The sequence below is a fragment of the Nilaparvata lugens genome, chromosome X (genome assembly GCF_014356525.2).
Source record: "Nilaparvata lugens isolate BPH chromosome X, ASM1435652v1, whole genome shotgun sequence".
Taxonomy (NCBI): domain Eukaryota; kingdom Metazoa; phylum Arthropoda; class Insecta; order Hemiptera; family Delphacidae; genus Nilaparvata; species Nilaparvata lugens.
The window spans coordinates 4,507,254-4,535,034 of NC_052518.1; the positions used below are offsets into that span (position 1 = coordinate 4,507,254).

Genomic DNA, 27,781 nt, shown 5'->3' on the forward strand with positions numbered 1-27,781 from the left:
ATCAAATTGAAGAGAATTCAATGCTCTAAAAGCTCATAATCAATATGGATTTCTCTCATTTATTTTTGAAAAGTCATGAGAGCAAAAATTGGTGGCTAACGTGTCTTTTTAAAAAGTTTCACATCTTCAAGAGCGGATATCTCGGAAACAAGAGGAGATATAAAAAAGTTGTAGGATAAATATTGTAGGAAATTATGTATGCTGTTATGATTTGTTATATGACAGTCAAGTCCTTAAGGTACATAGTTTTGCGTTTTATGCGAGAAACCTAAAAATAGTACCTTCAAACCACCCCCACCTCCTTAACACGGAGGGTGGGGTGGGGACTTACGATATGTTTACCTCCTTACTACCCTAAACAGAACTGCGGGGTCAGAAATTATCTTCTAAACATTTCCCTCTATACCTTTTTTGAGCATTCATTGCCTGGAGGACTATTTCCCAACCAGGTGAAATACATTTGGGCTCAATTGTTCTTAATGAAGATTAATAATATTTCGTGAATTTTTAGTGTTATAAAAACTTATTAGACAGTAAAAAAGTTTTATGAAAATCGAATCATGATATGCATTTCCAATTACTCAACAAGTGGTCAACGCAGAGTATACGATTCACCTCCTCCAATATCATCTTTTGAAGTGATAATCACAAGCTCTACATCTATCTGTTACTATCAAATTATTGGTATTGAAATTTTTTGAGTGTTTCAATTTCGAAATCTCCATCCCTTACAAAAGTTGTAACCTTATGAATGATACTTACTCATATTCAAATACATTCAATAGATTAGCATTTGTGGTAACCTAGTGGTGTTAAATCTATAAAATCTCGTAATCTATTAAATGATAGAAGTTTGCGTTAAATTAAAAAAAAAAATAGTTTTGAAGGTGCGCCGTCCACTGGAACCAATTTCGTCCGAACTAGCATTGGCCAAAAACTACCGAACTCGTCCGAACAATCCCCCAACAAAGAAAGCTATAGATGCTCGTCCATTGCAACAGGTTCATACTTGTTCTGTTTTTTTTTAAATGCCATATATATATATATATATATAATATATATATATATATATATAGCGTATGGCATTTTGACACATTTACCTCTCAAATATGAATTATGCGCTCAATTATAATAATTGATTGTCATTAAATTAAAATACGAGGGCTGTTTGAAAGGTATGTTTTGAAAATATGTTTAACTTAGTGAAGCCACCTAGTATTCCTAAAGAAGAGCAAGGAGAACAGGAAGCCACTAACGACAGTATGGACATCAACACCATGCTAAATACATCAGAAATCCAGTGTTCACCGGATAAATATATCAAATTAAATAAACTCGAAACTTCAACCGAGCAGGTACTTTTCATCGCCTGGAAAGAGACCGATGAGAAGAGGAAGGAATTGGAGAAGAGCAACTTAGAACTGTTGAAAAAGTGCAGGATTTGGAAGCAAGATTTCTGAATATTGAGAAGAAGATTCACAGCTCACAGCCTACCAGCTCAGCAGCCGAGAACTACTCAACAAATGAGGAAGATTTGGCCAAAGAAACGGAATGGATCAGGACTCGTACAAAGCGGGCTACCAAGAAGAGGAAGCTTAGTACTCCATCGCCAGAAGTCAAAAATGTGTCTGCAAAAAGAATTCAACAGAACTTGAATTCTAAAACCACTGACGTGGAGAAGAGAGAGAAGAAAGAAATGCCACCACCCCCAATCATAGTGGATGGTATCAAGAATCTAGATGGACTCCTTAAGAGTTTGAAAAAAGTGTCGCCAGCTGACAAATTTAGAATAAAACTCTTGAGTTGAGAAACGTTCAAAATAAATGCAGTCGACTCCGAAACTTATCGGAATGTTACCAGAGAACTCATTAATGACGGATTTAACTGGCATTCCTATGAAGATAAGCAGTCGAGACCAATGAGAGTAATGATTAAAAAACTTCATCACTCTTGTAGTACGGACATGATGGGCCTACTGGAAGATTTGAAAATACGGGGATTGAAAGTTCTAGAAGTTGTGAATAAGCTAAAGTGGAAGACAAGAGAGCCATTAGATATGTTCATAGTCTCATTCAGCGCGGAAGAAAATATAAAAAAAGTTTTTGAACTTAAAAATATACTTGGTTGCAAAGTGGAAGTGGAAGCAGTGAAGAAGGCCAACCTGATACCGCAATGCAAACGATGCCAAGCATACGGTCACACACAAAAATACTGTAACAAGGAGCCTAGGTGTGTAAAGTGTGCAGGTAAACATCAAACAAAAGACTGTACAAAACCCAGTGATGCTTTACCAAAATGTATTCATTGCGGAGAAGCACATCCAGCCAGCTATCGAGGCTGCACTGTCGCAATCGAATTGCAAAAGATTAGAAACTCCAATAAAACAAAAAATATTCCAGATTCACGGAAGAACACAGTGAAGAATATTCCACCAAAAATCACAGAAAATACACAAACCCACAATCCAAACAATGAGAGCGCGGTTAAGAAATTAACTTTCGCCCAGATTGTCTCAAAAGAAAATAGACCAAAATTGGGAGAGCCAAAAAGTGAAGTAGGAGATAACAATAATATTTTGCAGCTCATCTTGGCAAAACTGGATAGACAAGAACAAATAATCACCTCACTGCAGTCTAAATTTCAGAAGTTAGAACAAAGTAAACTACTGCAATTCAAATGATTCATTCACTAAAAATAATGGAATGGAACGCAAATGGATTGTTACAACGGAAACAGGAGTTGGAAGCAATTCTAAACATAGAAAAAATATATATGTGTCTTATATCTGAGACTCATTTTACAAAGCAGTTTATAAAATTCAAAGGCTATAGGATCTATCATGCTTTACATCCCAGCAATGTCGCAAGGGGTGGGAGTGCCATCATCATCAGAGACAATCTACAACATCGTGAACAAGTGAAACTCGAAAGTGATAGAATACAAATGACAGGTGTAGCAGTGTAAGCAGTCAATTATCATTCTGTTGTTGCAGCTATTTACTGTCCTCCCAGATATTCCATCAGAAAAGATGAATATTTATCATTGCTAGATATGTTAGGAGACAAATTCATTCTTGGTGGAGATTTCAATGCAAAGCATGTGCATTGGGGATCGCGCTTAACAACACACAAGGGAAGACAGCTCTATGAAGCAATGAGAGAGATGAGGTGCGAAGCTCTTTCAACTGGTAAACCAACCTACTGGCCCACCGATACGAGGAAAATCCCAGATCCTATAGATTTTTTCTGACAAAGAATATATCGGTAAATTATTTGCATTTAGAGGATAGTTTCGATCTAAATTCGAACCACTCACCCATCATTTTGACTCTGAGTGATTCAATTCCACAGAAAGAAAATGCTTGTCCTGCGCTAGTCAACAGCCACACGGATTGGGATGGTTTCCAAAAAATGCTGGATGAAAGAATAGAGTTGAACTCGCCATTAAGAAACGAAGAACAGATTGATCGGGAGTTAGAGAAGTTTCTTACTGATACCCAACAGGCACCATGGTGTAATACTCCACAATTCAGAAGAAGAACCACTGGAAATAATTACCCGGCGGAAATCAGAGAAATGATTGTGGAAAAACGAAGAGCAAGAAGGAGATGGCAGGAATCACGTTCTCCTCAAGACAAAAGAGTTTTAAACAATGTAACTCAAGAACTAAGGAGAGAGATTCAATGTATCAAGAATGAATCAATCAATAATTACTTGATAAACTTAACAGCAGAACGCAGTACAGACTAATCACTCTGGAAGGCAGCTAAAAAAATAAAAAAAACCATTCATCAATCTCCTCCTCTCAAGAAGCAGAACAGACAATAGGCAAGGAGTAGTGATGAAAAGGCACAGACCTTTGCAGATCATCTTGTCAACGTTTCTCAACCAAACAACACAACTGAAGAAGACACTTTAGAAGCAGAGGAGAAGAACATCTTATAGCCAAATCAAGAAATAATGTGTGTCACAGTAGAAGAGGTGAAAAGAGAAATAAGAAATCTGAATAACAAAAGGACCCCTGGATTCGAAATGATAACTGGCTTAGTCCTCAAGCACCTACCAAGAAAAGCAATAGTAAAATTAACACACATTTTGAATGCCTCTTTTAGACTTGAATTTGTACCAGGAATATGGAAAGTAGCAGAGGTTATAATGCTACTCAAGCCAGGTAAAGAGCCACATGAAGTATCATTATATAGGCCAATATCATTGCTACCTGTGCTTGCCAAGCTGTTTGGAAGGATTATACTGAGTAGGCTAACACCAGTAATTGAGAGACAGCACATAATTCCAAATCACCAATTTGGCTTCAGAGTGAAACACTCAACAATAGACCAAGTGCATAGGATTGTGAATGTAATAGAGAAGAGCCTAGAAGAGAAAAAAGTTCGTTCAGCAGCTTTCCTTGATATAGGGCAAGCTTTTGATAAAGTGTGGCATGGAGGTCTTCTTTTCAAACTGAAAAAAGTGCTACCAAAACAATTTACAGATATATTAAAATCCTATCTGACTGACAGATACTTTAGAGTCAGGCATGAAAATTCATATTCTGATTTGAAGGAAATAAAAGCAGGAGTTCCTCAAGGAAGTGTTCTAGGACCATTTCTCTACCTACTCTATACCAGCGATATTCCCAGCCTTGATGAGAATACTACAGCAACATTTGCAGACGATACAGCCATATTATCAGTGGACAGTAATATTCATATTGCAACAGAAAAACTACAGAGATCCATCAAAAAAATTTAAGATTGAACTAGAAAGTGGAGGATAAAACTAAATGAAGCAAAGTCGATTCACATCAACTTCACCAATAAGAAGGACCTGCCCATAACAATAACAATTAACAACCAAGTTGTACCATATGCCAATGATGCCAAGTATCTAGGTATGACCTTGGACGCAAAGCTTTGCTGAAAGGCCCATGTCAAGAAGAAGAGAGAGGAACTTGGAATCAAATATAAGAAGCTGTATTGGTTGATCGGTAAAAACTCCAACCTACAAATCCAAAACAAAGTACTTCTGTAAAAACAGATACTAAAGCCAGTATGGACATATGGTATACAACTTTGGGGGTGTACCAAAGACAGCAACATCAATGTCATTCCAGAACAAGGTGCTGAGGAACATTGTGGATGCTCCTTGGTATGTCAGGAACAGCGATCTTCATAGAGACCTGCACGTTGACCTGGTGTCCACCGAGATCCAGAGGCATGCGGAGAGGCACGAGGGGCGACTGCACCAACACGACAACGTTGAGGCGATCCAGCTGCTAGACAATGGAGGGTTGGTGTGAAGGCTCAAAAGGAGGAAACCGTATGAGCTAGTGTAGTGCTTGCTCAATTAGTGTCCAGTGAAAGAGCAGAGCAGTGATTGAGTGAATCTAGCTTCTATAGTACAGTCATAAGTGTACATATTATTAAACAATCAATATCAGTAAGAATATCTAATGAGATATTCGCTGTTAAAATTTTCAAGTAGTATGTTAGGGTAGAAAAAATTAGCTCATTAGTCTCCAGACTAGATAGCTATAGTATTGACAATAAAAAAAAGATTAAATTAAAAAAGTCAAAATATAAAACTATGCACATGGAGAGAACCAGTAATTTTAATAACATAATTATTAAAAGATAAAACTAGACATTTATAAAGCTAAGTCCAAATCAGCCAACCATTCAAGAGCTGCTGTTGCAGCATTCACAAAATCCTCAACGGCATGGGGATACAACCTGACAGGACAGACCTCAGTTATATGTTTCAAAGTTTGTTTTGGAGCTCCACAGTCACATTCAGGTGATGGAATGATCTCCCATTTATGCAGACTGTCACCACATACACCATGCCCTGTTCGCACCCTGTTTAATCCCTTCCAAAGGTGACGGGGAAGGCTGAAACCTCCTGGCTCTTTATTTGGCTTCATATGCTGTGTCAATTGGTCAGGTGCTTGCAAATTCTAAGCAGCATTCCACTCTGAGTCTATGTTGAAATTGGTTTTAGCCAAATCCTTTGCAGATGTCAATGAAGGCCTTCTAGATCTGAGGCGACCTATTTCTAGTTTGGGAAGGTCTTCATGAATTGGCAGCATTGGGTTATCGGAAATCTTTTTGAACTCTTTTAACAGGGCATTCCTCCGTAAGGGAGGTGGAGCAATATTGCTCAGTATTGGAAGCCAATTTACAGGAGTTGACTTGATACACCCAGTAATCATTCTCATAGCCATGTTGAGCTGTGCATCAATTTTCTTTCCCTACAGTTACCTTGAAAAGTGGCAATTCCTGCACTGATTACAGAACGCAAAGAATCACTTTTCCGCTCTAGTGCGGGAATAGTTATTTGTGCAACTAGTGCGCAAAGTGACAGTTTGCTGCATCGAAAGAAACGTTTACGGAATGGTTTCTTGAGTGCAGCAAACGAACTTTGCGCACGTATTTCACATTAAATTTTTCCTACAGTTACCATTGAATATGAAAAGTGGGTAATTATGGGTAAAATTGCCTGAATAATGTAGTAGTGTTTGAATGGCGGGGGGCAGCTGTGTGGTGTGTGCTGTGGTGGCACTGTGCTGTCGTTGTCCTTGGTTATAATATCTACTTAATAATTAGCGCGTTGTGCTTCGTTGCACCTCTGCTCACTATAGCAGCCACAGCAGTCACTGTTACCAACTCAATTTTGATTTTGCTGCACTGGTGCTCCATATAACCTACTAACTATTTTACATTGTCATGCTGCAAATCTGGAGTACGCAAAGTACTCACTTTGCGCACTAGTGCGGAAAAGTGATTCTTTGCAGCCTGCAATCAGTGCACAAATGGTCACTTTTCAGGGTATCTGTGGGAAAAAAAAATTTCTGCACTCCAGATTTGCAACATGGCAACACAAAATAGTTAGTGGGTTATATGGAGGATTAGTGCACGGAAACAAAAATTAAGTTGGTAACAATGACTGTGGTTAGATTTAGATGAGAATCATTTCAATGGCTACCCTACATTTATACATAAAATCCCAATCTAGAAATCCAAAAACAAGGATAATGTTTATCTAAATCATAATTAAATAATAAATTCTCATCATTGATTAATAAATAATGTTTATTTTCTATTGACAGTAATAATTATTTCAACTCCAAGCAATGAGAAATGTATCAAACACACATTTTGAAATTCGAATTTTCAGGTTAAATAATTACCGTTCGAAATCCATGTCAATTAAATTGATAAAATAACATTAGAATATACTACAATAAAATATTTTCTGTTGTCTATGTTATTTTATAAATATTTTTTAGTTCACTTATAGTATTTTCCGGTAATTCTAGTTAATCATAATTCTGAATATCTGAATACTGTTTTTAGCTGGATGAAAGAACGAAGTTAGGTACGATTCTTCCCGCTAGGTCGCGCGCTTGTCGGTTCAGCCATTTTGCAGTCATCCAAACCAGCTGTTGGCATGTATTTTGAACGCGATTTTTTTGTTTTATCTGTATTTTTTCTGATTCTTGAATGAATAAAAATGAGAACTTTGGCTGAGAATTTTCAACTTCAATTGGATTATTAATTTTTAAATGAATTAAGGATGTTATTAATAACAGCGTCACACACACAAACATTTGATGGATTTCAGCCATCATTTTATCCATAATTACCCACTTTTCATATTCAATGGTAACTGTAGGAAAAATTGAATGTGAAATACGTGCGCAAAGTTCCTCTGCTGCACTCAAGAAGCCATTCCTAACGTTTCTTTCGGTGCAGCAAACTGTCACTTTGCGCACTAGTTGCACAAATAACTATAGTGTATGGCTATTGATCCACACAGATGCACAGTATTCTGCTACAGAATAAACAAGAGACAGAGTGGAGCACCGCAGGGTATGGGCTGAGGCACCCCAAGTAGAACCACACAATTTTTGAATGATGTTATTGCGGGTTTGAATTTTCTCTGAGGTGGTCTCCAGGTGTTTTTTGTAAGACAGTGTCCTATCCAGTGTAATACCTAGATATTTGGGGGAATTTTGATGCTGGAGGAGTACATTATTGAAATGAACCTGGAGTTTCCTATTAGCCATTTTATTATTTAGGTGGAATGAGCTGACTTCTGTTTTCTTCAGGTTTGGAATGAGCCTCCATTTATGGAAGTATTCCCCCATCTTCTTCAGGTCTTCAGAGCGCAATTATTGTATTCGTTCTAGCTCAGAAGTTCTTCTCTCCAAGTAACATCTTCAACATCTTTTATAGAAGCTAGAAGCGCCTTCACGTGGTGCGCCTGGATACCCAAATGCAGGATGGAGACCGGCATTTGGGGAACTAAATCGAATACATGACCGCCATAGCGGACAGGCAAGAACATCTGCCATTGGAATGTCTGTTCCTGGGACACATCCTTTCAACCCCTGGACCCAGTACCTATCCGCAGAAAGCTTAAGTGGAGGCCAAATGATAAGTTCAAGTATCAGCAAGTGCTAGCTTCAAGAATTAATAGACGTCTGCAGTGGAATAATTCTGAGGGTGATCTGAAATTCCTGCTCTCAATAATTCAAGAATCTGCTTCTGTTGATCAATCAGATGGCCACTGAAGGTGTGCAGGGAGACAGTTATGGTATGATTCTGAATGTGAAAGAAAAAGAAGAGAATCGTTTCGTTTATTGAAGGTATTCAGGAGAACAAACTCGGAAACAATCAGAGCGGAGTATCTTGAGACGAATAGAGCTTTCAAACAATTATGCGTGAGGAAGAGGAAAGATTTTTGGTGCCAATTGACAGAAAAATTCAAGGGAGTAAAAGATTCAGCTTAATTATGGAAGCTTGTACGTTGTTTTAGAAGGAAGAATTTTATTGTGGGAGTCAATATTGCATTGGAAGACTGGGTGGCACACTTCAGCCGGTTGCTTAGTCCTTTAATCACGGCAGACAAAGTATTATATGCAGCACCATGCTTTGGGGATGAAATTTTTGATGCGCCGATTTCCTTCCAAGATCTCACCAATGTCCTTAAAAGAGTCAAAGAGAATAAAGCACCGGGTGAGGACCGAATAACCTATGAGTTCTTCAAGTATGCGCCGGCCGTCTTTTTGGAAAAATTGGTGAAGATATTTAATGAGCTTCTCAATTCTTCTGACATCCCAGAGATACTTCAAGGAATCCATCATATACCCAATCTTCAAAAAAGGAAACAGCAATGAGACCGCAAATTATAGAGGCATTTCGTTTGGTAATACAGTAGCAAAACTATTCGCAGGAATATTGCTGGATAAGTTGGAGAAATGGGCGTCTTCCTACAATATTTTGAGAGAGTTTCAGGCTGGCTTTCGAAAATCGTACTCAACCATTGATAACATATTCAATGTTATGAGCATTGTGAATATCAAGCTGGCAGAGAAAGGAAAAAAAGTATATGCGTTCTTTGTCGATTAGTCTGCAGCTTTTGACAAAATTGATAGACATGCTCTGTTTTACAAACTCACTGAAATTGGAGTGTCACAAAAAATGTTGAATACACTGAAGAAGCTGTATGAAGGATCAACGTCAAGAGTATGGGGACAAGAGGGCCTCTCAGGAAAGTTTGAGACAGGTAAAGGTGTGAAACAGGGCTGTTTATTGAGCCCCCTACTATTCTCATTGTTTATTAATGATCTGGAGGAGTATTTAGATGGAGGGATCAGTGTGGGTGGCATTTGCATTAAACTATTAGCTTACGCTGATGATATTGTTCTTCTGGCCCCAGATAGAGTATCAATGAGAAGGATGATAGCCAATCTGGAAACATATTGTGAGAGGTGGAATATCCAGGTGAATCTTCAGAAGTCCGAAATCATGATATTTAGAAGAGGTGGTAGGATTAGTAGGCATGATGCTTGGAGATATAATAATGATCCAATCAAAGTTGTTGGAAGCTATAAGTACTTAGGAGTGAATTTGTCATCTCAACTCTCATTGAGTCGGCACTTTAAGGAAAAAGCCTCTGCTGCAAAAATTTCTTTGAACGTGTTTAACGGGCTCCTAGCACAGAATAATATACAACTCAAGCAGAAACTTGATGTTATTGAAGCTGTATCAAGATCCATTATATGCTATGGAGCACAAGTGTGGGGAGGAAAGATGGTTGATGTGGTGGAAAAAGTGCAACGGCTCTTCCTGAAAAAAGTCTTCAACCTGCCATTGTGGGCCCCTGACTATTGTTTATTCCTTGAAAGTGGAGTTAGCCCACTGCTAGTCCACACTTTGAAGCTCAAGTACGTACATCGATGTCTGAGCCTACCCGATCACAGATACCCCTGCATACTGATGAAGAAGGTGATAGAGAAGAAGATCTTCATATATAACGACTGGCTGAAGCTACAAACTGTCTTTGGCATCCCTGCTTCCAGCATTCCATCGTGCAACGTGCTGGCGGTGGTGAACAGGGTCAAGGAGGGGCTCAGCGAGAGCTTCGGAAGGAGAAGGATGCGCAGCCAGAGATGTTCAATCTACCCTGAATTGACAAACTTCACGGATTACATTCATCATCAGGGTGACTTCACACTGGTGAAGTGGTTCCTGAAGGCTAGAACTGAGCTCATCCGACTGAACAAATACTCGTTTAGCCAGGCAGTGAAGATTTGTTCATTATGCAACATGAAAGAAGAAGAAGACGTACCACACTTCATTGCAAGATGTCCCATCCTTTCTGAAATCCGGAGAAGACAACTGAACAACAGTATCCTCACAACTCAGGAGCTGAGGTCAAGACTAAACGGGCAGGACTGGGAAGCTGTAGGCCGGTACTGCAAAGAAGCGTGGCAGTACAGATACTCTCTTGTGCACGAATACAACTTTTGAAAAAAAAACATTAATATTGTAATTGAAAAAGAAAAGTTAATTTATTGCATGTATGTCAATTCCAATAACTCCTCCTGACGGCACTTTGCCATGGAGATATGCCGACAATTAAATATACAATAATATTATGTAATGATTCTTTGAAATGTTCAATAGAGGCCTTTATTTATTTATTTATTTATTTTAGAAATGCAGGATGGAGACTGGCGTTTGGGGAACTAAATCGAATACATGACCGCCATAGCGGACAGGCAAGAACATCTGCCATTGGAATGTTTGTTCCTGGGACACATCATTTTAACCCCTGGGCGGGAGGTTTGGTGAAGGTTTTTGGTTGGCGGTGATCAGCAATATATCAGCATTTAATTTTTGTTTGTTGACTGCTGCGTTTTTTTGTGGTGCAATCTAGCTCGCGTCCGTGACATTGTTACACGTGCATCCTTGGTTCATACTAAATGAGCTAGAACTGTTGGCGGCAAGACTTATCTTAGGATCTCCTGGCCATTTGACACATCAAATGGAAAATTTCTGTTTTATAAAGTTTCAACTATGAACAATGAAAAGTTGATAAGTTTGGTTCAAGCGCATGTTCCATTGTGGGATATGCGAGACGAAAGATATCATCGTCGTGATGTTCAAAGGAATCTGTGAACAAAGATTACTGAACAAATAGGGTCTGAAGGTAAGATTATTGTAATGAATAACTAATTTAGTGGATATTTGTTTATTCAATTTTCAAAATCTTAATATATAATCATTGTTTATGGGAAATTTTGGTAGCTATGATAGTAGTTACAATATGCAATAGTTCAGCCAACTACTGAACTAGACTGACGTGAACGGTTCCATTGGACGAACATATTCGGCCGAATTAACGGCCGGCAGATTCGTCCGATCAAACGGCTGAACGTATCGGTTGAATACGGATCCAGTGGACGGTTATTCCTAATCGAACCAATTCAATTGATGGTGGTTTTAAAGAGATAATTTAACATTGAGAAAGTACAACAGGTAGACATCTTTAATGTTCGAGACAGAAAGTATCTCATTAATCTCATAATAATCATTAATAGATTCTACTCTAAATAGAAAACATTAAGAAAATACAACAATTAGGATAGACTTGTAAAGTTGAAGACAGTGTCTCATAAATCTTATTATAGTAGTCATCAACTATAGATTCTATACTACATAATACTTATAATCAAGAATTTCATCAAAACTTGGCCACTATCGATGTATTATACAGTTATATCGATGTTGTAACAGTCACCAACTAAATCCAATTAGTAACTGTAAACTGTATGAATTTCATTAAAAGAAAATGAACTTGATGATATAAGATTATTTTGTGTGGATAAATAGGTCAGTAAAGAGGGGATAATAGAGAGGGGTTCACATTAGTCACTTCATTAGTTCACTTGAATTCAATTCTTGTATGTAATGAGTGTATGTTGCAAGTTTGGAGTCAAGTTTATAAGAACAGAAACTTGGCCCACTATATACCAATACATTGAACCTTTCTCCAAGTTTTGTAGATGTTAGACATGTTTGAACTTGAGATCAAACATGACTCTTGAAGGTAAAGTCCAACCTAAAAATGGGAAAATCAGATGGAAACAGTTATCAGTCAATGTAAATGTATAGAAACATTGATAGGAAAGTATGATGCAAGAGAAGTATTAAAAGTAGAAAGGATACAATATTCTAGTTTTCCACATAAAATTGTCCTTTTTCTTGTGGGCTACTCTTGAATATAAATGAAAATAGATATCCAAGCAGGGGTGCCCATCCCCCAATGGTCCATGTCGCAAAATTCCCCCCCAAAATTCTCAAAATTTGGTATCCATTTAGGTACTTGGAAAACTGTATATTGAAAAATCCCCCCCATTTTCCCTAGTTTTTTCCAAAAATCCCCCCAAAAATTCAGCCTCATGTCGCAACTTGCGACATCAAAACATGCTGTGGGCAGTGGGCACCCCTGCATCCAAGTTCACTTTTTAAAATTATTTAATATGTTTCGGTTATATAATGCCATTATAAAGTCATTATTATTACTTGGATTTCTATTTTCATTCATATTCTTGTGTTTTATTATGGATAAATATCGCTATATCTAACCAAAAACAGTATCTGAAGTTAGAAGGCAACTCTGAGATTTATTCATTCATAGCTATATACTTTTGAGGTTATGAAAACTGGAATTCGAGTGGCATTGACTTATTAAAGTTTACAATATCGCCCATTCAACTCAAATGTTTGAGAATATTTGAATTCAAGTAAACTTGACTGATGTAAACCCTGCTTAAGAGTAGGAAGCATGCATAATATCAGTTGGATCTACTCACAAGCTTTGAGAAAGAAACTTGAACTTGGAGAGCGGTAACTTCTTGAACATTTTTGGTTAGTCCCGCCTCCGCGCACGCGACTTGTGTGGTTGGTAGACTTGTGCTAGTGATACTGGTCCGAAAATGCGTCACAAACGATAACTTATACAATATTTAGAGAAACTACAACAGCGATAGCTTTAACAACTAACAACATCAACTAGAATATCAATGTTTTTGGTTCTACGGCGACTGTTTTAGTCAAACTGTCACGATTAACAACATTTAACAACAACAACAACAAGAATACTTAACAACAACAACAACAACAATAACAGCAACAACGATTTTCGATTTATAAATAACGTTAAAAAGGAGAACAATTTGAAGCGGCGATGATGAACGTTAGAAAATATGTGTGTATGTGCGTTTGCGTCAGTGTGTTTGTGTGTGGTGCGTGAGTGTTAGTGTTTTGTGGGGATGCCGGCTCTACTGCTGGCCTCCGACTAAAACAAGTTCGGTTTCACGCTGAACGCTGAACGTCTGAACACCGCTGAAGAGCTATCGTAACACCCCCTCTGGCCCTCCTCTCGATTCTGCGCACCCCAATCGATTTCGGGATAGCTGAACCAACCCCAAACCACCCTTCAAAACAACCCCCACCCTGTACCCCAAAAGGCGTGAGCAACACTTGCCATATATTATAGTACTTGCATCTGTTGCTGTCGGAACAAATACTAGTCTTGAATCATTTTTATATATATTATGTCACAACTTGCATTTATATATCAACCTGTACACCCATTTATCTATATATTATGTCCCATTTTATATACATATATGTAAACTCTTTTATATATATATATCATGTCACAACTTGTATATATATCAACCCATTCATTATATAAAGCAACATGTTGTATATATCAACCTGTATATACCAGACGTACCAGGTCTGTTGTGGTAACTGCAAGATTCATATTCCATGGAAGAAATTGATTCCTAGCAAAATTTGTCGGTAGAGTTCTCGCGGTTTATGAACATAACTGAAGCAACAAATTCAATCCTTGCAAACTCGATAACAAGTTTCCTGTATCTTGTTCATAAACATATCAATGTAGCCTACTTCAAGCGAACTGGTTTGTGTATAAGTACAAGGAGTATCCTTGCTTTTTTGCTCCCGGTCAGTGCTTTCTTGTAGAAATAATAAATAATTCCCGGAGAACATTTTTTCAAATTAGCTAATATTTCACAGTGTTGAAACTCACAGCAATTTCTTCAGTAATTTTGAATTTAGCGCTTTCCCGCTCCGTCTGTTGCCAACCCAACAGCCATTGTCATTAAATATTCTCGATTTTGTCATTATTGTATTCTGTAGTTGTATTTCTTGTCTGATTTTGTATTATTTGAGTATTTTTAGTGCCTCTCCATTTGGCATCGATTTGTTGATTGTAATTTTAATTCTGAATTTGAATTCAGATTTGTGTGGCAGTGTCTTTCTTGCCGCTTTTTCGCAATGGCTTCTCAGTTGTTCTATGCACTACAGCATCTTTTCCTGGTTGTTCCTGATACATTTTTTTCAGTGACTGCAAAACTGATTCTAACTAATTCATCTATCTTTTCGAACTATTACCTATGTATTCAAGTCGAAATTCATGAGCGGCGTCTCATTTCTCAGTGATTTCCAACAATTACTTGCCAATTTCTACAATATTGTTTGGTGAAGTATTCTCATTCAGAACTCTAACCTATTACAGATTTCGAACACGTTGAAATTGGAACTAGCAATATTTATTATTATCAATTATTTTGAGAACTTTACATATCTTTATTCAACAAGACATACAAATAATTGATTTGGTTCATTTCATCAAGACTTACAATACTAGGACTCAATTTTTGCAAGCCTAGCCTAGCCTGCATTGACATACATTGTGCATCACGATTTTTCATGTATTCAGTGCCTACAAATTTTGAGACATTCCAACTTTGAACAATTATTCATCTTTAAAAACTACATTATTCTCTCCACACAGTTTCAAATGTTTAATGAGGGTGATGATTTTGTTTTATGATTTGGTTTCAATTTAAATTAATTCGAAATTTCTTGTTCGCTCAGTGAATTGAACACAAATTTTATAAAGTAGAGAAACATAAACTTTTTTCTGGACTAGTATAAGAATCAAAATTCGGGAAGGAACAGTTTTGGGCTAGACCTGTTAGTCATCCCTTACTTTTTTTATGGATTATTGTGTATCTTGAATCAATAAATCCATTATGAACATAACCGAGCAACAAACTGAGACCTTGCAAACTCGATAGAGAGTTTTCTGTATCAGTATTCATATTCATTAGATACTCATAGTATTCTGCTAGAGCTAAATTCCAGAAGAAATACAGTAATGCGTCTATTGAAAGATTTCACCTAATGTGACTTTCAGAACTTCATCTTAACCCAAGACATTAATGTTGAAGAAGCAACATGAAAAAACGCAGTTTTTTTCAATTCGAACAGTATCTGTTCGGAGCTCGAACGGAAAGGTGTATTGATTTTGCGCTCTCTTATCGCCGATGATTAGACTGTAGCAACCTGATCCGTCTATGGACTATTCTATTGAATTGAGCATTCTAACCTATTAATTGAGTTAATTCGTGAGCTTTTACGACAGTTTGAAATTATTACTTTGAGTTGTGTTAATTGTTGTGTATTAATTGAGTTATTCATGACAGTTTGAAATTATTACTTTGAGCTGTGCTTTATAAAACTGTTCCAAATTCGTAATAGTATGAGTGCCTGTGGAAAGTGCAACCAACCGGTTAATCGATCTGACGTAGCTGATAAACTCTTCTGTAAGGAGTGTAATTTTTATTTTCATATAGCTTGTCTTAATATAAAATCAAGTGATTTATCATTTTTGAAAAACTCATCGTGGTGCTGTCCTGGTTGTCTTAAACAACAGCGTACATCGAGACAACACTCGTTAGATAGCACACCAGTTAAAACTAACGTGACCCCCGAGTCAAACTCTTCGAATATGACCGATCCTACTGTTTCAATGGAGTTTTTGGAGCAATTAATTAGAAATAGTCACTCGCAGTTCTCCGCCAGTATAGAGGAGTTAAAAAGTATAATTAAAACCGGTCAGGATGGGCAGAGTGAACTTAGTAGTGTGATTAGTAAGCAGAGCGAGATAATTGATCGGCAGCAGCAGCTCATAGATTCACTCCGGATTGAAATCAAAGAAGTTCGTGAGCGACTGCAGTCTACTGAGGATCGTCTCGATGACCAAGAGCAGTATACCAGAAGGAATACGCTTGAGATCCACGGTGTTCCCGGGAAGGCGGACGAAGATGTGATGGAGACGATTGCTGAGGTGGGACGAGCGGTGGGCTTGAACGTGACGCCGAGTATGGTGGACGCCTGCCATCGATTGCCGATTCGTACGGGAGAACGTCACGCGGCGGATGCAGCTGGCGGCGGTATGCGGCCGGGCCCCCCTGCGGCCATCGTCGTCAGATTTGTGAGACGTCTCGATGCTGATCAGTTCATGGAGCTGAGAAGAAAGATAGGCGTCCTCAGAAGGCAACAGGTCCACGGTCTTGAAGGTCAAGGCCCAATCTACATAAATCGCAGTCTCACTGCTAAGAGAAGAAAACTTCTAGGGATGGCTCGTGATCTTAAGAAGAAAGGAGTAATCAAAGATGCATGGGTTGATCGGACTGGATGTGTTCGTATCCGTAAAAGTGAAAATGATAGGTCACCGACAGTGATAAGAAATGACAATGATTTAAACTTCCCCAAGCTTTAAATTATCTCTCCTCAAATAAGCTTTAATTTTCAATCCATTTGTATTGGAGTCACGGATATATTATTATTTTACAGTTTCAGGTAAACGGCCAGTTTGTTACTTGTGAATATACGAAATTTTTATTCGGTTTTCATCCTTCGTATCTTATCACAGTATTCGCTGTTATTCTTAATGTAGTGATTGTTTATTTTTTTTCTGGCTGATGCAATGTATGAAGATACAAGGTGCAAAGTATTTAATTTTATTCATGATTGTTCTCTGATAATAATTTTCGTTCTGAATCTTACTAAAATCAATGCTCCTGCTATCAAGTTGTTTTTCACTTATTGATGAATTCGATTTCATTTTATCGGCTCTATTCAGATAAGATAGGTCACTTTTACTTTTCGTTAGCAATACAGTTAGGCTCATAATAAAGTTCAATATAATGGCAGTTCAATAGCAATATATATAGGGCATTAAATGATAAACAATCTAAGCTTCCGTACTTTCACGATTACAACTTCTCATTCTAAATTAAATCGATTGCTGCTGTTTTCACAATTTTTATTCTTACATGGTTTCAAATCGCATGTATAGTTGGAGTTACTATTATTGTTTTTTTCTTCTTCTTTGAATCATGAGTTGGTTAGGTAAATCTCATCTAATGTTATTATAATGTCCATGGACAGGCTAGTGTTATACTTTAAAACAAATACTAATAAGATAATACTTAATACTTCATCACATAATTTTTATCATCCTCAGTTTAAAATTTCACTGTAATCACCTATCATATTTCATTCTTCTCCCATATTTCTTTTTTATTTTATTTCATTTTGTTCAGTTTTATTTTTTTTGCTCATAATACTGGATTTCAATATCTTATACCAAAACGTTAGAGGTCTGCGTTCCAAAGTTCCAAGCTTTTTCCGGAAGGTTTTAGAGTGTGATGCTGATGCAATTGTCCTCACTGAAACATGGTTGTACGATGGAATCCATAATGAGGAATTGTTCGATGAGCGGTACACTGTCTTCCGCAGGGATAGGTCTGGTGATCAGGGGTTGAGGGGTGGTGGAGTACTTGTTGATGTTCGCAGTTCTCTTAAGGCCGTATTATTATCAGAATTTTCATCACCGGTTTTTGAATCTATCTGAATTAAGATTTTATTAAATAATAAAGATCCGTACTACATCAACGCTGTTTATTTTAAACCATAGACTTCCTATGAGACTTATCTTAGATATTTTGAATTGATCGAATCATTCAATGGAATTTCAAATAGCAATGTAATAGTCATTGGTGACTGGAATATTCCCGAAATAGGTGGCTCTAACTTTGACTTCAGTAGAGGGTCTCGTCTGGCAGCTGCATTGGGACTTTTCATGGGGGTGATGGGCTTAGAGTCTTTTAATGGAATTGTCAATTGTAATAATCGGACTTTGGATTTGGTTCTTAGCTCGTTCCATGTAAAGCTGCGTACACATACTCGTGCTTCCAAACCCGCACCGAGCACGCTCCTCCCTCGTACCGCCCACGTACCACCATCGCACAGCAATCGCTCCGCCTCCGCTCTCTACTCGCACCGATCATGAACGTTACGGAAGATGGTAGATCTTCTCGCGTTCCCCGGTCGAACCATTGTTGCTCGCCGGTCGATCATCAATCGCTCTGCTGGAGTGACGTTCGGTCTTGGAGCGGAACGAAAGTCTGTACGCACCTTTAATGTTTCAAGATGCGATGACTGTTTGGTTCCCGAGGATAACCATCATCCTACGCTTTCCATTTCTTTTCCATTGCTTCACATGAGGGCAGATCACGGAGATGAATCAAATGACAAATTTCAATATGTTTTCAAGAGAGCTGATTTTCTTTGCTTGTATGAATCTCTGAGAGACGCTGATTGGACTGCTGTCTATTCATGTTCAGAAGTCAATGAGGCAACTGAGGTTTTCTATAACATAGTTTACTCATGTTTTGACCTGTGTGTTCCTAGAAGAGCCGCTGGTGATCGGATTGGCAGGTACCTTCGGTGGTATACTAGGAATATATTCAAGACATCAAACGGAAGGAGAAATGTGCCCGGAAGAGGAGAGTCTCTGCTTATCACGACGAGGAATTTAGAAGATTGAGATCTGCTTTGAAACTTAAAATTTCTCAAGCTTATCAGGCTTATATGGATTCAGTTCAGACAAGTATTGGTGGTGACATGAGGAGCTTCTGGTCATATATAAATAATAATCGAAAGGGTAAGCGGTCAGAGAATTTTATGAGATGGAATAATACTTTTGTCACAGGTACTGAGATTCCAGAGGCGTTTGCAGATTATTTCTCATCTGTTTTCAACAGAAATGACAATCATGCTGGAGTTTTTGATGACACAATTGGTCACTCCCCTTTCCACTTGAATTCTATCTCAAGGGCTGATATAGTTAATTCTATACGGAGCTTGAAAGGTAATGGATCTGTTGGTCCAGACTTGGTTCCACCGTATGTCATCAGGGGCTGCTCTGATTTGTTTATTGAGCCGCTTGAGTTCATTTTCAATCTAGCACTGAAAACATCCACGTTTCCTGATCTATGGAAGCAAGCCAATTAATTTGAAAATTTGAATAAATCCTCATTTCTAAATTTTAACCGGCTGCTGTGCAACCGGTCCTTAGTATTAAGAGTGCGCAAAGTAATACTTTGCGCACTAGAGCGGAAAAGTGATTCTTTGCGTTCTGCAATCAGTGCAGCAATGGCCACTTTCCAAGGTACCTGTAGGAAAAACAAATTTTCTGACTTCAGAGTTTAAAGCCAGTTGAAGTCTAGAACTTAGCTAAATCTCGAGCTCGGAAACCGGCCCTTAAAAATGAAGAAAAATGGTAAAAATTGAGCATTGTGAGCCAATGTATGATTCAGATACGAGGGAACAAGTTGGGCGGGTTGCCTATACGGTTCCTTCTTTTAGGAGCTCGCATGAGAGTACAATAGTATAGTGTATAAAGCTGCGTACACATATTCGCGCTTCCAACCCGCACCGAGCACGCTCCTCCCTCGTACCGCCCTCGTACCACCATCGAACCACAGTCGCTCCGCCCACGCACCCATCATGAACGTTACGGAAGATGTTAGATCTTCTCGCGTTCCCCGGTCGAACCACTGTTGCTCGCCGGTCGATCATCAATCGCTCTGCTGGAGTGACGTTCGGTTGCGGAGCAGAGCGAAAGTCTGTACGCACCTTAACAGACTATTAGTATGGTGAGGTCCACGTTATAATTGCAGTTGAGCAAGATGGGAGAACAATATTGTCGATTCTCTGCCTTGAAACTGCCTTCTATAGAGGATGGCTAATATTAGTATTTCTGATGAAATATTAACTGTTCCTTTCTGGTTGAAAATTATCGATTATATTTTATTCGTCAATAAAATATATTTATTATGATTTAATAATAAAACTTCATAAATGAATTCAAATATTCAGTTAATTGATAATATTCAAGCATTGTGAAAGCACGATCTGAGAACGTTGTGGAGCTAGAGAAGAAGGATAGCACTATCTGCTTAAGATTAATTCTACGATTCTAAGTTTTTATTTGGTTTCTGAATCTGAAATTCTGTTTTAGAATAGCACGTTTCGATCCTAAGTTCAATTCTGAGATTCTAATATTCTGAGATTCTAGTTTCATTCTTCAGCTCTGGTTCCACTTCAATGTCAATTTAAATAAAAATCTTTCTATAGTATTTCAACTGCTAGAATAGCAACTGATCGTTTCTTTTGATTTGGTTCCTGAATCTGAGATTTTCACGTTTTGGACCAGCAAGACGGTAAATATCGAAATGTGGAAAGGTGAAAGGAACGGGGAAAGGTGTTTTTCGTACTTTTCTGATAAATCTGACTCCGTCCCATGCGTAAATCATTCTCGGCAGTAAACACCGTTTTCTCAAACTTTTCACTTAATAAACTGTTATGAAGCATGGCATTGGATTAGCGCAGTACGGGGATTTAAAAGCCATAAAAAAGCAATTCTTATCGTAAGTTTACCTGGAATGGAAAGTCTGACTTTTTTTGCTGAGGGTGATGGCCACATGAGATCTAGGCTTGTGCCTGGGTAATGAGGTGGATGATAATGGGAGATGAATGGATCTACAGTTTGAAGTGTTCGGAACCGTCGGGAAGCGATAAAGTACACTTTACTGCTAACAATTTTTATAAAATTATATTAAGACGCGTATTATGTTACTGTATTGAATCATTGATGTCTGCAAATTGTTGTCACTCTCTTATGTTTTCAAGATCACCATAAGTTCTCGATCCGAATTGAATGGGATTTTCCGGCTCTATCCGGCCGAAGTCAAGCTGAGACAACATCATCCCAACCTCAAAATTGTTTCACAGTCTTGTCTGTTTTTGTCTTTTGAACTAGTTCGGTTATATAAAGTTTCAACTATGGACAATGAAAAGTTGATAAGTTTGGTTTAAGAGCATGTTCCATTGTGGGATATACGAGACAAAAGATATCATCGTCGTGATGTTCAAAGGTATCTGTAGATAAAAATTACTGAACAAATAGGATCTGGAGGTGAGATTATTATAATGAATAACTAATTTATTGGATATTATTCTAATCAATTTTCACTATCTCAATATAATCATTGTTCATGGAAAATTTTGGTTGCTATGATAGTAGTTAATTCAATAATTTTGGCAACTAGACTGACGTAAACGGTTCCAATGAATGACAATATTCGGCCGTTTGATTCAGATTTGTCCGATCCAACGGCCGAACGGATTGGTTGAATACGGTTCGGTGATTTTCACATTAAAATGTTATTCTTGCAAACTGGATTCTTCTGATATATACCTGACAGATTCAATTTTATTTCTTCACAGATAGTATTATAAATCTGCTCTGACCTAAGCAGCTATAGCATGAAACCATTGAAGTAAATCTCGTGGACTTGAATAATTCTCTATCTCAACAGGTAGTATATTATATAATCTGCCGAGTCACATATTAATTTGTCCTGAGCAGCTTTAGCATGGAACCATTCTAGTGGAATTTGTGGATTTGAATAAGCTTTAATTGAATCTACACTGAGAGTTGATTGCCACATGTGAGCTGGGATTATTAAAACTTGATGAATTAATACCTATGCAGAATCAGCGATTGAATTAGGATTCAAAAAGATGTGGTCGAACAAAATTTATCATCAATTATACAATTTAGGTATTAAACCTGCATACCCTTCAATTCTCCAAATGCATTGAGACCAATCTCTGCATTAAGCTTATCATTGACAGTGATCAATTGTTAATTCTAGATGCTACAACAAAGAACAGTGGTTCATCAATTAGAGATAGAAATTCAATTCAGATTCGGAATGACCGCGTATTCATTTGTAAGTTTTCACCATTGTACCTGTATCCACATAATTGAAATTCACGGCGAACAATGATAATTTTAATCCAGATTACTATCGAATTATCAAATGATTGAACTGGAAATTCCTAATCTAATTGATGCAGGTATATTGAATGCTCTTTGAATTGCCATTATTGTACAGAGTTTCAATAGATGAATTTTCGTGTATTAATCCTATTACTTGAATAATCCAGATTATTTCGAGTCCCATTGTCAGAGAAATTATCTTTTCAATCTAACACTTCATGACATGAACCTAGTGAACCGTATTTACCGATTAATAATCCCTCGAAATAATAATCCGATTTCAATTATGAAACTCATGTTCGCCTTTTGTTAAAGATAATTGTACTCTTCTCGCAGCGATTATCCCAGGCCAGAGAGAAATCCTAGTACAAAAGATCATTTATCATGTGGTGAAATCACATCCATCAATATTCGAATTGGTTTAATATGAATTTGATTATTGGTTCCATTTGCAGGAAAAGATAGAAAGCATGATTTCATCAAGTTGGGCTTCATTAAATTTATTATCCTCATCTTAGCATCAAGCTGTAGAGTAGGGGAAAGCAGTTCTCATAAAATCAGGCACAATATTGAGATTACAGATCAATGTAGAGAAAATGTCTGCAGAATAGTCTTCGGAATGAATGTTTGGATAATGTTGATCAGAAATCGACATTCTTTCAAGTAATAATATTAAACAACGAGTTTGGTAAATTTTGTTACGAATTCGTTGGAATCGAAGAACAATCAATATGATAAAGACTGTTAAATTTTACCAGTTTTGCCTGCATTCAACGAATCATGGAAATTTTGTCAGTTGGAAATACGTGTTGAGTATATCGTCTGGAGTGGAAATTCGAGCATGCATGTACAAACATACTTGTGGATGAGAAGACCATTGCACTATCATGAGTAAACCAAAGTTTGAAACAAATCTCCAGCTTTGAAATCATGTATATATCTTTCGAAATATCAACTCTGCAGCTCTAAATTTGATATCAGGCCACTTCTGTGCGTTAAAATGTGGAAGGACATAGATACATCCATTTTTACTTTCCTTGCCCTATTGCCATAGGTAAGGAAAGTATTGCTTTCCGAAAAAAATTAAGGTACCCCAATTTTTAAATTTCTATATGTTTCAAGGTCTCCTGAGGCCTTTTGGGTATTGGTTTTTGTGTACTGGTCTGTATGTGTGTGTGTGTGTGTGTGTGTGTGTGTATGTGTGTGTGTGTGTGTGTGTGTGTGTGTGTATGAGTGTATGTGCGTCTGTGTACACGATATCTCATCTCCCAATTAACGGAATGACTTGAAATTTGGAACTTAAGGTCCTTACGATATAAGTATCCGACACGAACAATTTCGATCTGATGCAATTCAAAATGGCGGCTAAAATGGCGAAAATGTTGTCAAAAATAGGGTTTTTTGCAATTTTCTCGAAAACGGCTCCAACGATTTTGATCAAATTCATACCTAAAATAGTCATCGATAAGCTCTATCAACTGCCACAAGTCCCATATCTGTAAAAATTTCAGGAGCTCCGCCATATCAATGCAGATAGATTCCCAATTATCAGGCTTCAGATACAATTGAAACGAAAAAAATCAAGTGGAGTAGATTGAGCATGAAAATCTCTACAATTAATGTTCAGTAACATTTTCACCTAAAATTGAAAATAAGCTTTTAATTCGAGAAAATGTGATTATTCAATTGCAAATTATTGTTGATTCTATTAAATCATTCACTATGAAGAGATAGCAGACCTCATGTGTGTCTCCAGCGTTATTGCCCTGTCACCAGCTGGCTCAAATCTTTGAATAGTAGACTTGAGATGCGCGGGAACACTAGCGTCAGGCGATCAATTTTCATAACGGCAAGGAAAGTTGTGTGAGTGCGCCACACCAGATTTTTCATGAATGAAAGCCAACTTGAAGCATCGCAGATATTCAGAAAAAATATACATCATAGGAGAGGCCGTAGTCGAGTGGATCAGATGCTTCATGATTCAGAGGCCTGGGTTCAAATCCTGGCCCAAGCAAGATATTCATTTTGGGCCACTCCCGTGTTTCGGATGGACATGTCAAGACATCGGTCCCGGATGCTTAAAAAGCAGTCGTTAGGTCATGTCAGAGGCCCTGAAATTGATCAGTTGCGACCTGAAAACTCTGACACCATACCTCAGCCAGCCAGGTCACTCGATATTAACAAATGAAACCAGAAGTGGTACTTGGAGTGGTACTCAGATTCTACAAGCAAGTTTGTTTTAATATTAAAATTGGATCAAATATTGTAAACTAGGTTAATAACAACACTTCTATAGTTCAATTAATAATTGACCGAGCGGAGTGAGGTCTAAGATTCAAGTCGACACTCTTGCATTCCTCTCATGTGATTTATGTTTTCATATGTATGTTTATATTCATGTATATATTAATTTTCCGCATTTACGGCGAAACGCGGCTATAGATTTTAATGAAATTTGACAGGTATGCTCCTTTTTGAATTGAGCGTCGACGTATATATATATATATATATATATTTCTTTTTAAATTCTGCATTTTAAGGATGATATAGAAGAAAAAGGAACATCATTCACACGCCAATATTACCGTAAAAATCAGACTATAAAAATGATTCATCATAAATCAGGTGTTGAGTGGATTATTGATTGCATGCAATGACGCATGCAATTGATAACTCAAAGTAACATAGTATTTTCTCTCGATCTTTCTCTGCTTTCAACTCAATCAGTCAAAACATGACTAAACATGACAACTCAATCAAATCATGAGAATATTGATGATAGTAGTTGTTTAGAACAGATGATTAGCATTGTTGATACACCAACCCAAACAGCAATTAGTCGTTTTTACACCGATATTTCACCGACACGACAGGACAGGACAGAGTTTAATCTGATGGACAGTGTTAGAGGAAGCTGTGGCTTATAACTGCGCGAGGTCTACTGTTCACAGAACTACTATTTTAAATAGCTCCATGAGTATATAGTAGAATCATGAGTGATTTTTTATTATTTAACGAAAATCCTAAATAAATGCTGTAAATCACCCCGAATACTTCTGCTACTGCAGACATTGACAACAGGGTTAACAGCTAGATGGAAATTCGATGAGAACTACTATCCAAGAATTAGTTGCCAGCCCGGGAATCAAACCCCCAATTGCTAGTCACAAATGCTTACCCTCACACCAAACTGACAATCTCTGGATAGCAGCGCTCATTTTATACGAAGCCATAGCGGCCAACCAGTTACAGATGGAATCAAATAGAGAATGCATTTATTCAAATAAATTTGATTACATTATTCTGTAAGTGATTTTTCCATTGTTTTAGCGAAATATGACTGATTTTATTCCGATTCGGTTTGAGTGAACTTGGTTTCACACTATCTGACTTCGCAACTGTTTTTGTAATTATATTTGAAGGGGATTGGCTGTAAAGTGATTGTGTTGGCTGATGAACATGAATATTCATCAGCTGAGTCTGAACTCAATGAAGTGCGCTGCTGGCTGGTTACAACAAACACAACAGTATCGCAATAATTATCATCATGGTGGGATGTTGAATGTATAGAACCGTCAGTGTCATCAATCTTAGTCTGCATCGATCGATGCATTTTTTATGGCAGCTGTAAAGTGAACGAGCTGCAAACAGCGGCACAGCCCTTGTTATTCTTAAAGACAACAGATCTCTCCCTCACACTGTCTCTCTCTCTCTCTCAGCTGCCTCCTTCTGCGTTGAAAGCATTTTATTAGAGAATCACTCTCGTCTCAGAATAGGAGTCTTCCCCTTTATATTTTTGTGCTTCACGAATGGCAGCGCTTTTTCGTGTGATCATCAAATTCTAAGGATGATCGAACAGTGAATTATTATGATCATGAGTAGGGGACCGAGGATAACACAATAATCATCGACTAGCTGTAGCCTATACACCTAAATTGAATCAGGTCCGTGAGGAGTATTTTGAACATTCGTTTTCTTATAGTTTTCCCTCGAATGTTCATCACAAAAATCCAATCCAATACTAGCTCGTCAATCAAAAGCTCTCAAGATATCTGGGTAGTAAAAAGGTATCCCAATACAATTTGAAATGATCAAGTCCCTATCTTGATGTAGGTCATTAATGCTGTACTTTGTTCAGCTCTTATCTCCATTTTATTGGTCATCAACCTATACTTGTTTTCAGTCCTGCATTTTTATTGTGCTGTTTCGTCAGTTTGACATTGAGTTTGTAGGTCATAGGTGGTCATATAAGCTAATGCCTGACCTTGGTCACGTGACTGTTCGTTCCTTGAGTAAAGACTTGTGAATTACTTCATAACTCAAGTTATTTATAGTTAGTAGTTTTGTTTATTGCATGTTTTATGACTACTCTGGGATATTTATCGACTATTGACGTTGCTTATAACTTGATTGTTCCATGACAATAAATAAATATATATTTATTAATATAAAAAATATTTATTCAAGCCAAGACTTGTGAATAATCCTGTAGCTCACTATGAAAATAAAGAAAAGATAGCATAAGTAAAGAGGAAGCTCTATAATACAGTTTCTGTGTAGTTGAGAGGTAGATATAATGGTAATATAAATCCATATCAGATAAAAAGACTAAGAAATTATCAAAAACCACAGATTATATTGAAAGTAGAAAGACCGGTTTCAGTTGTTACACCATTGTCAATCTCTGATAACCTGGAACTAAATACAAGAGCAGCAGAGTTGAACTAGTGGCTGAGTACCGCCATTGGTCAAGGACATGAACGCCTGCCATTGGCCCAGCTAGACACTCTCCTCCCACTTAACAGTGCCCCTAATAGAAACGTCACAAAATGGCGGTTTAAGCAAAAGTCTTGCCATGATAACAAAAGCTTTATAATATAGTAAGTGAGATAAGTACTTACTTCATATTATATTATACAGAGTGGGTGAAAAGTCCGAGAACGGCTTAATATCTCATACATAAAGGTAATTTGACGGTGGGTGTGATTGGGGATCCTACTCAAATTGGAAAAACTACTTTACAATGACTATAAAAATCTGGTTCGCCATCTTGGATCCGCCATATTGAATGCAATTTCATTTTTTAAATAGGAAGGTGGTCATGCGATGCATGATTTCGATAGGGAATTTCAAGAAAAAATGAATGGCGGAAATCGCATATCGATATCTCAAACCGTTTCGGAAATATTCACATTATCAATCAATACTATTCAAAGCAGTAAAGAGAGAAAAAAGTATGAGAACGGGTTGATATCTCATAAAAAGAAGTGATTCCAAGGTGAGTGTGATTGGGGATGTTACTAAATTGAAAATACTACTTGAATATGACTTTAAAAATCTGGTCCGCCATCTTGGATCCGCCATTTTGAATGCAATTTTATTTTTTTACATAGTAAGTTGGTCATGTGATACAT

General features: G+C 37.5%; 1 protein-coding gene across 4 annotated transcripts in view; it reads right to left on the bottom strand.

Annotated features, from left to right (window-relative positions):
• The window catches only part of LOC111047425 (synaptotagmin-7), a 468,639-nt gene that overhangs the window by 193,234 nt on the left and 247,624 nt on the right, over positions 1–27,781 (bottom strand). The window contains exon 1 of one of the 4 annotated variants that reach the window (XM_039442275.1): positions 13,165–13,654. The exons of the other annotated variants lie outside the window; for them this stretch is intronic. Within the exon in view, the coding sequence (XP_039298209.1) occupies positions 13,165–13,214 (50 nt within the window). The 5' untranslated portion in view covers positions 13,215–13,654. Of the gene's footprint in view, positions 1–13,164; positions 13,655–27,781 lie in introns of those variants that run through there. 4 annotated transcript variants of the gene reach the window in all.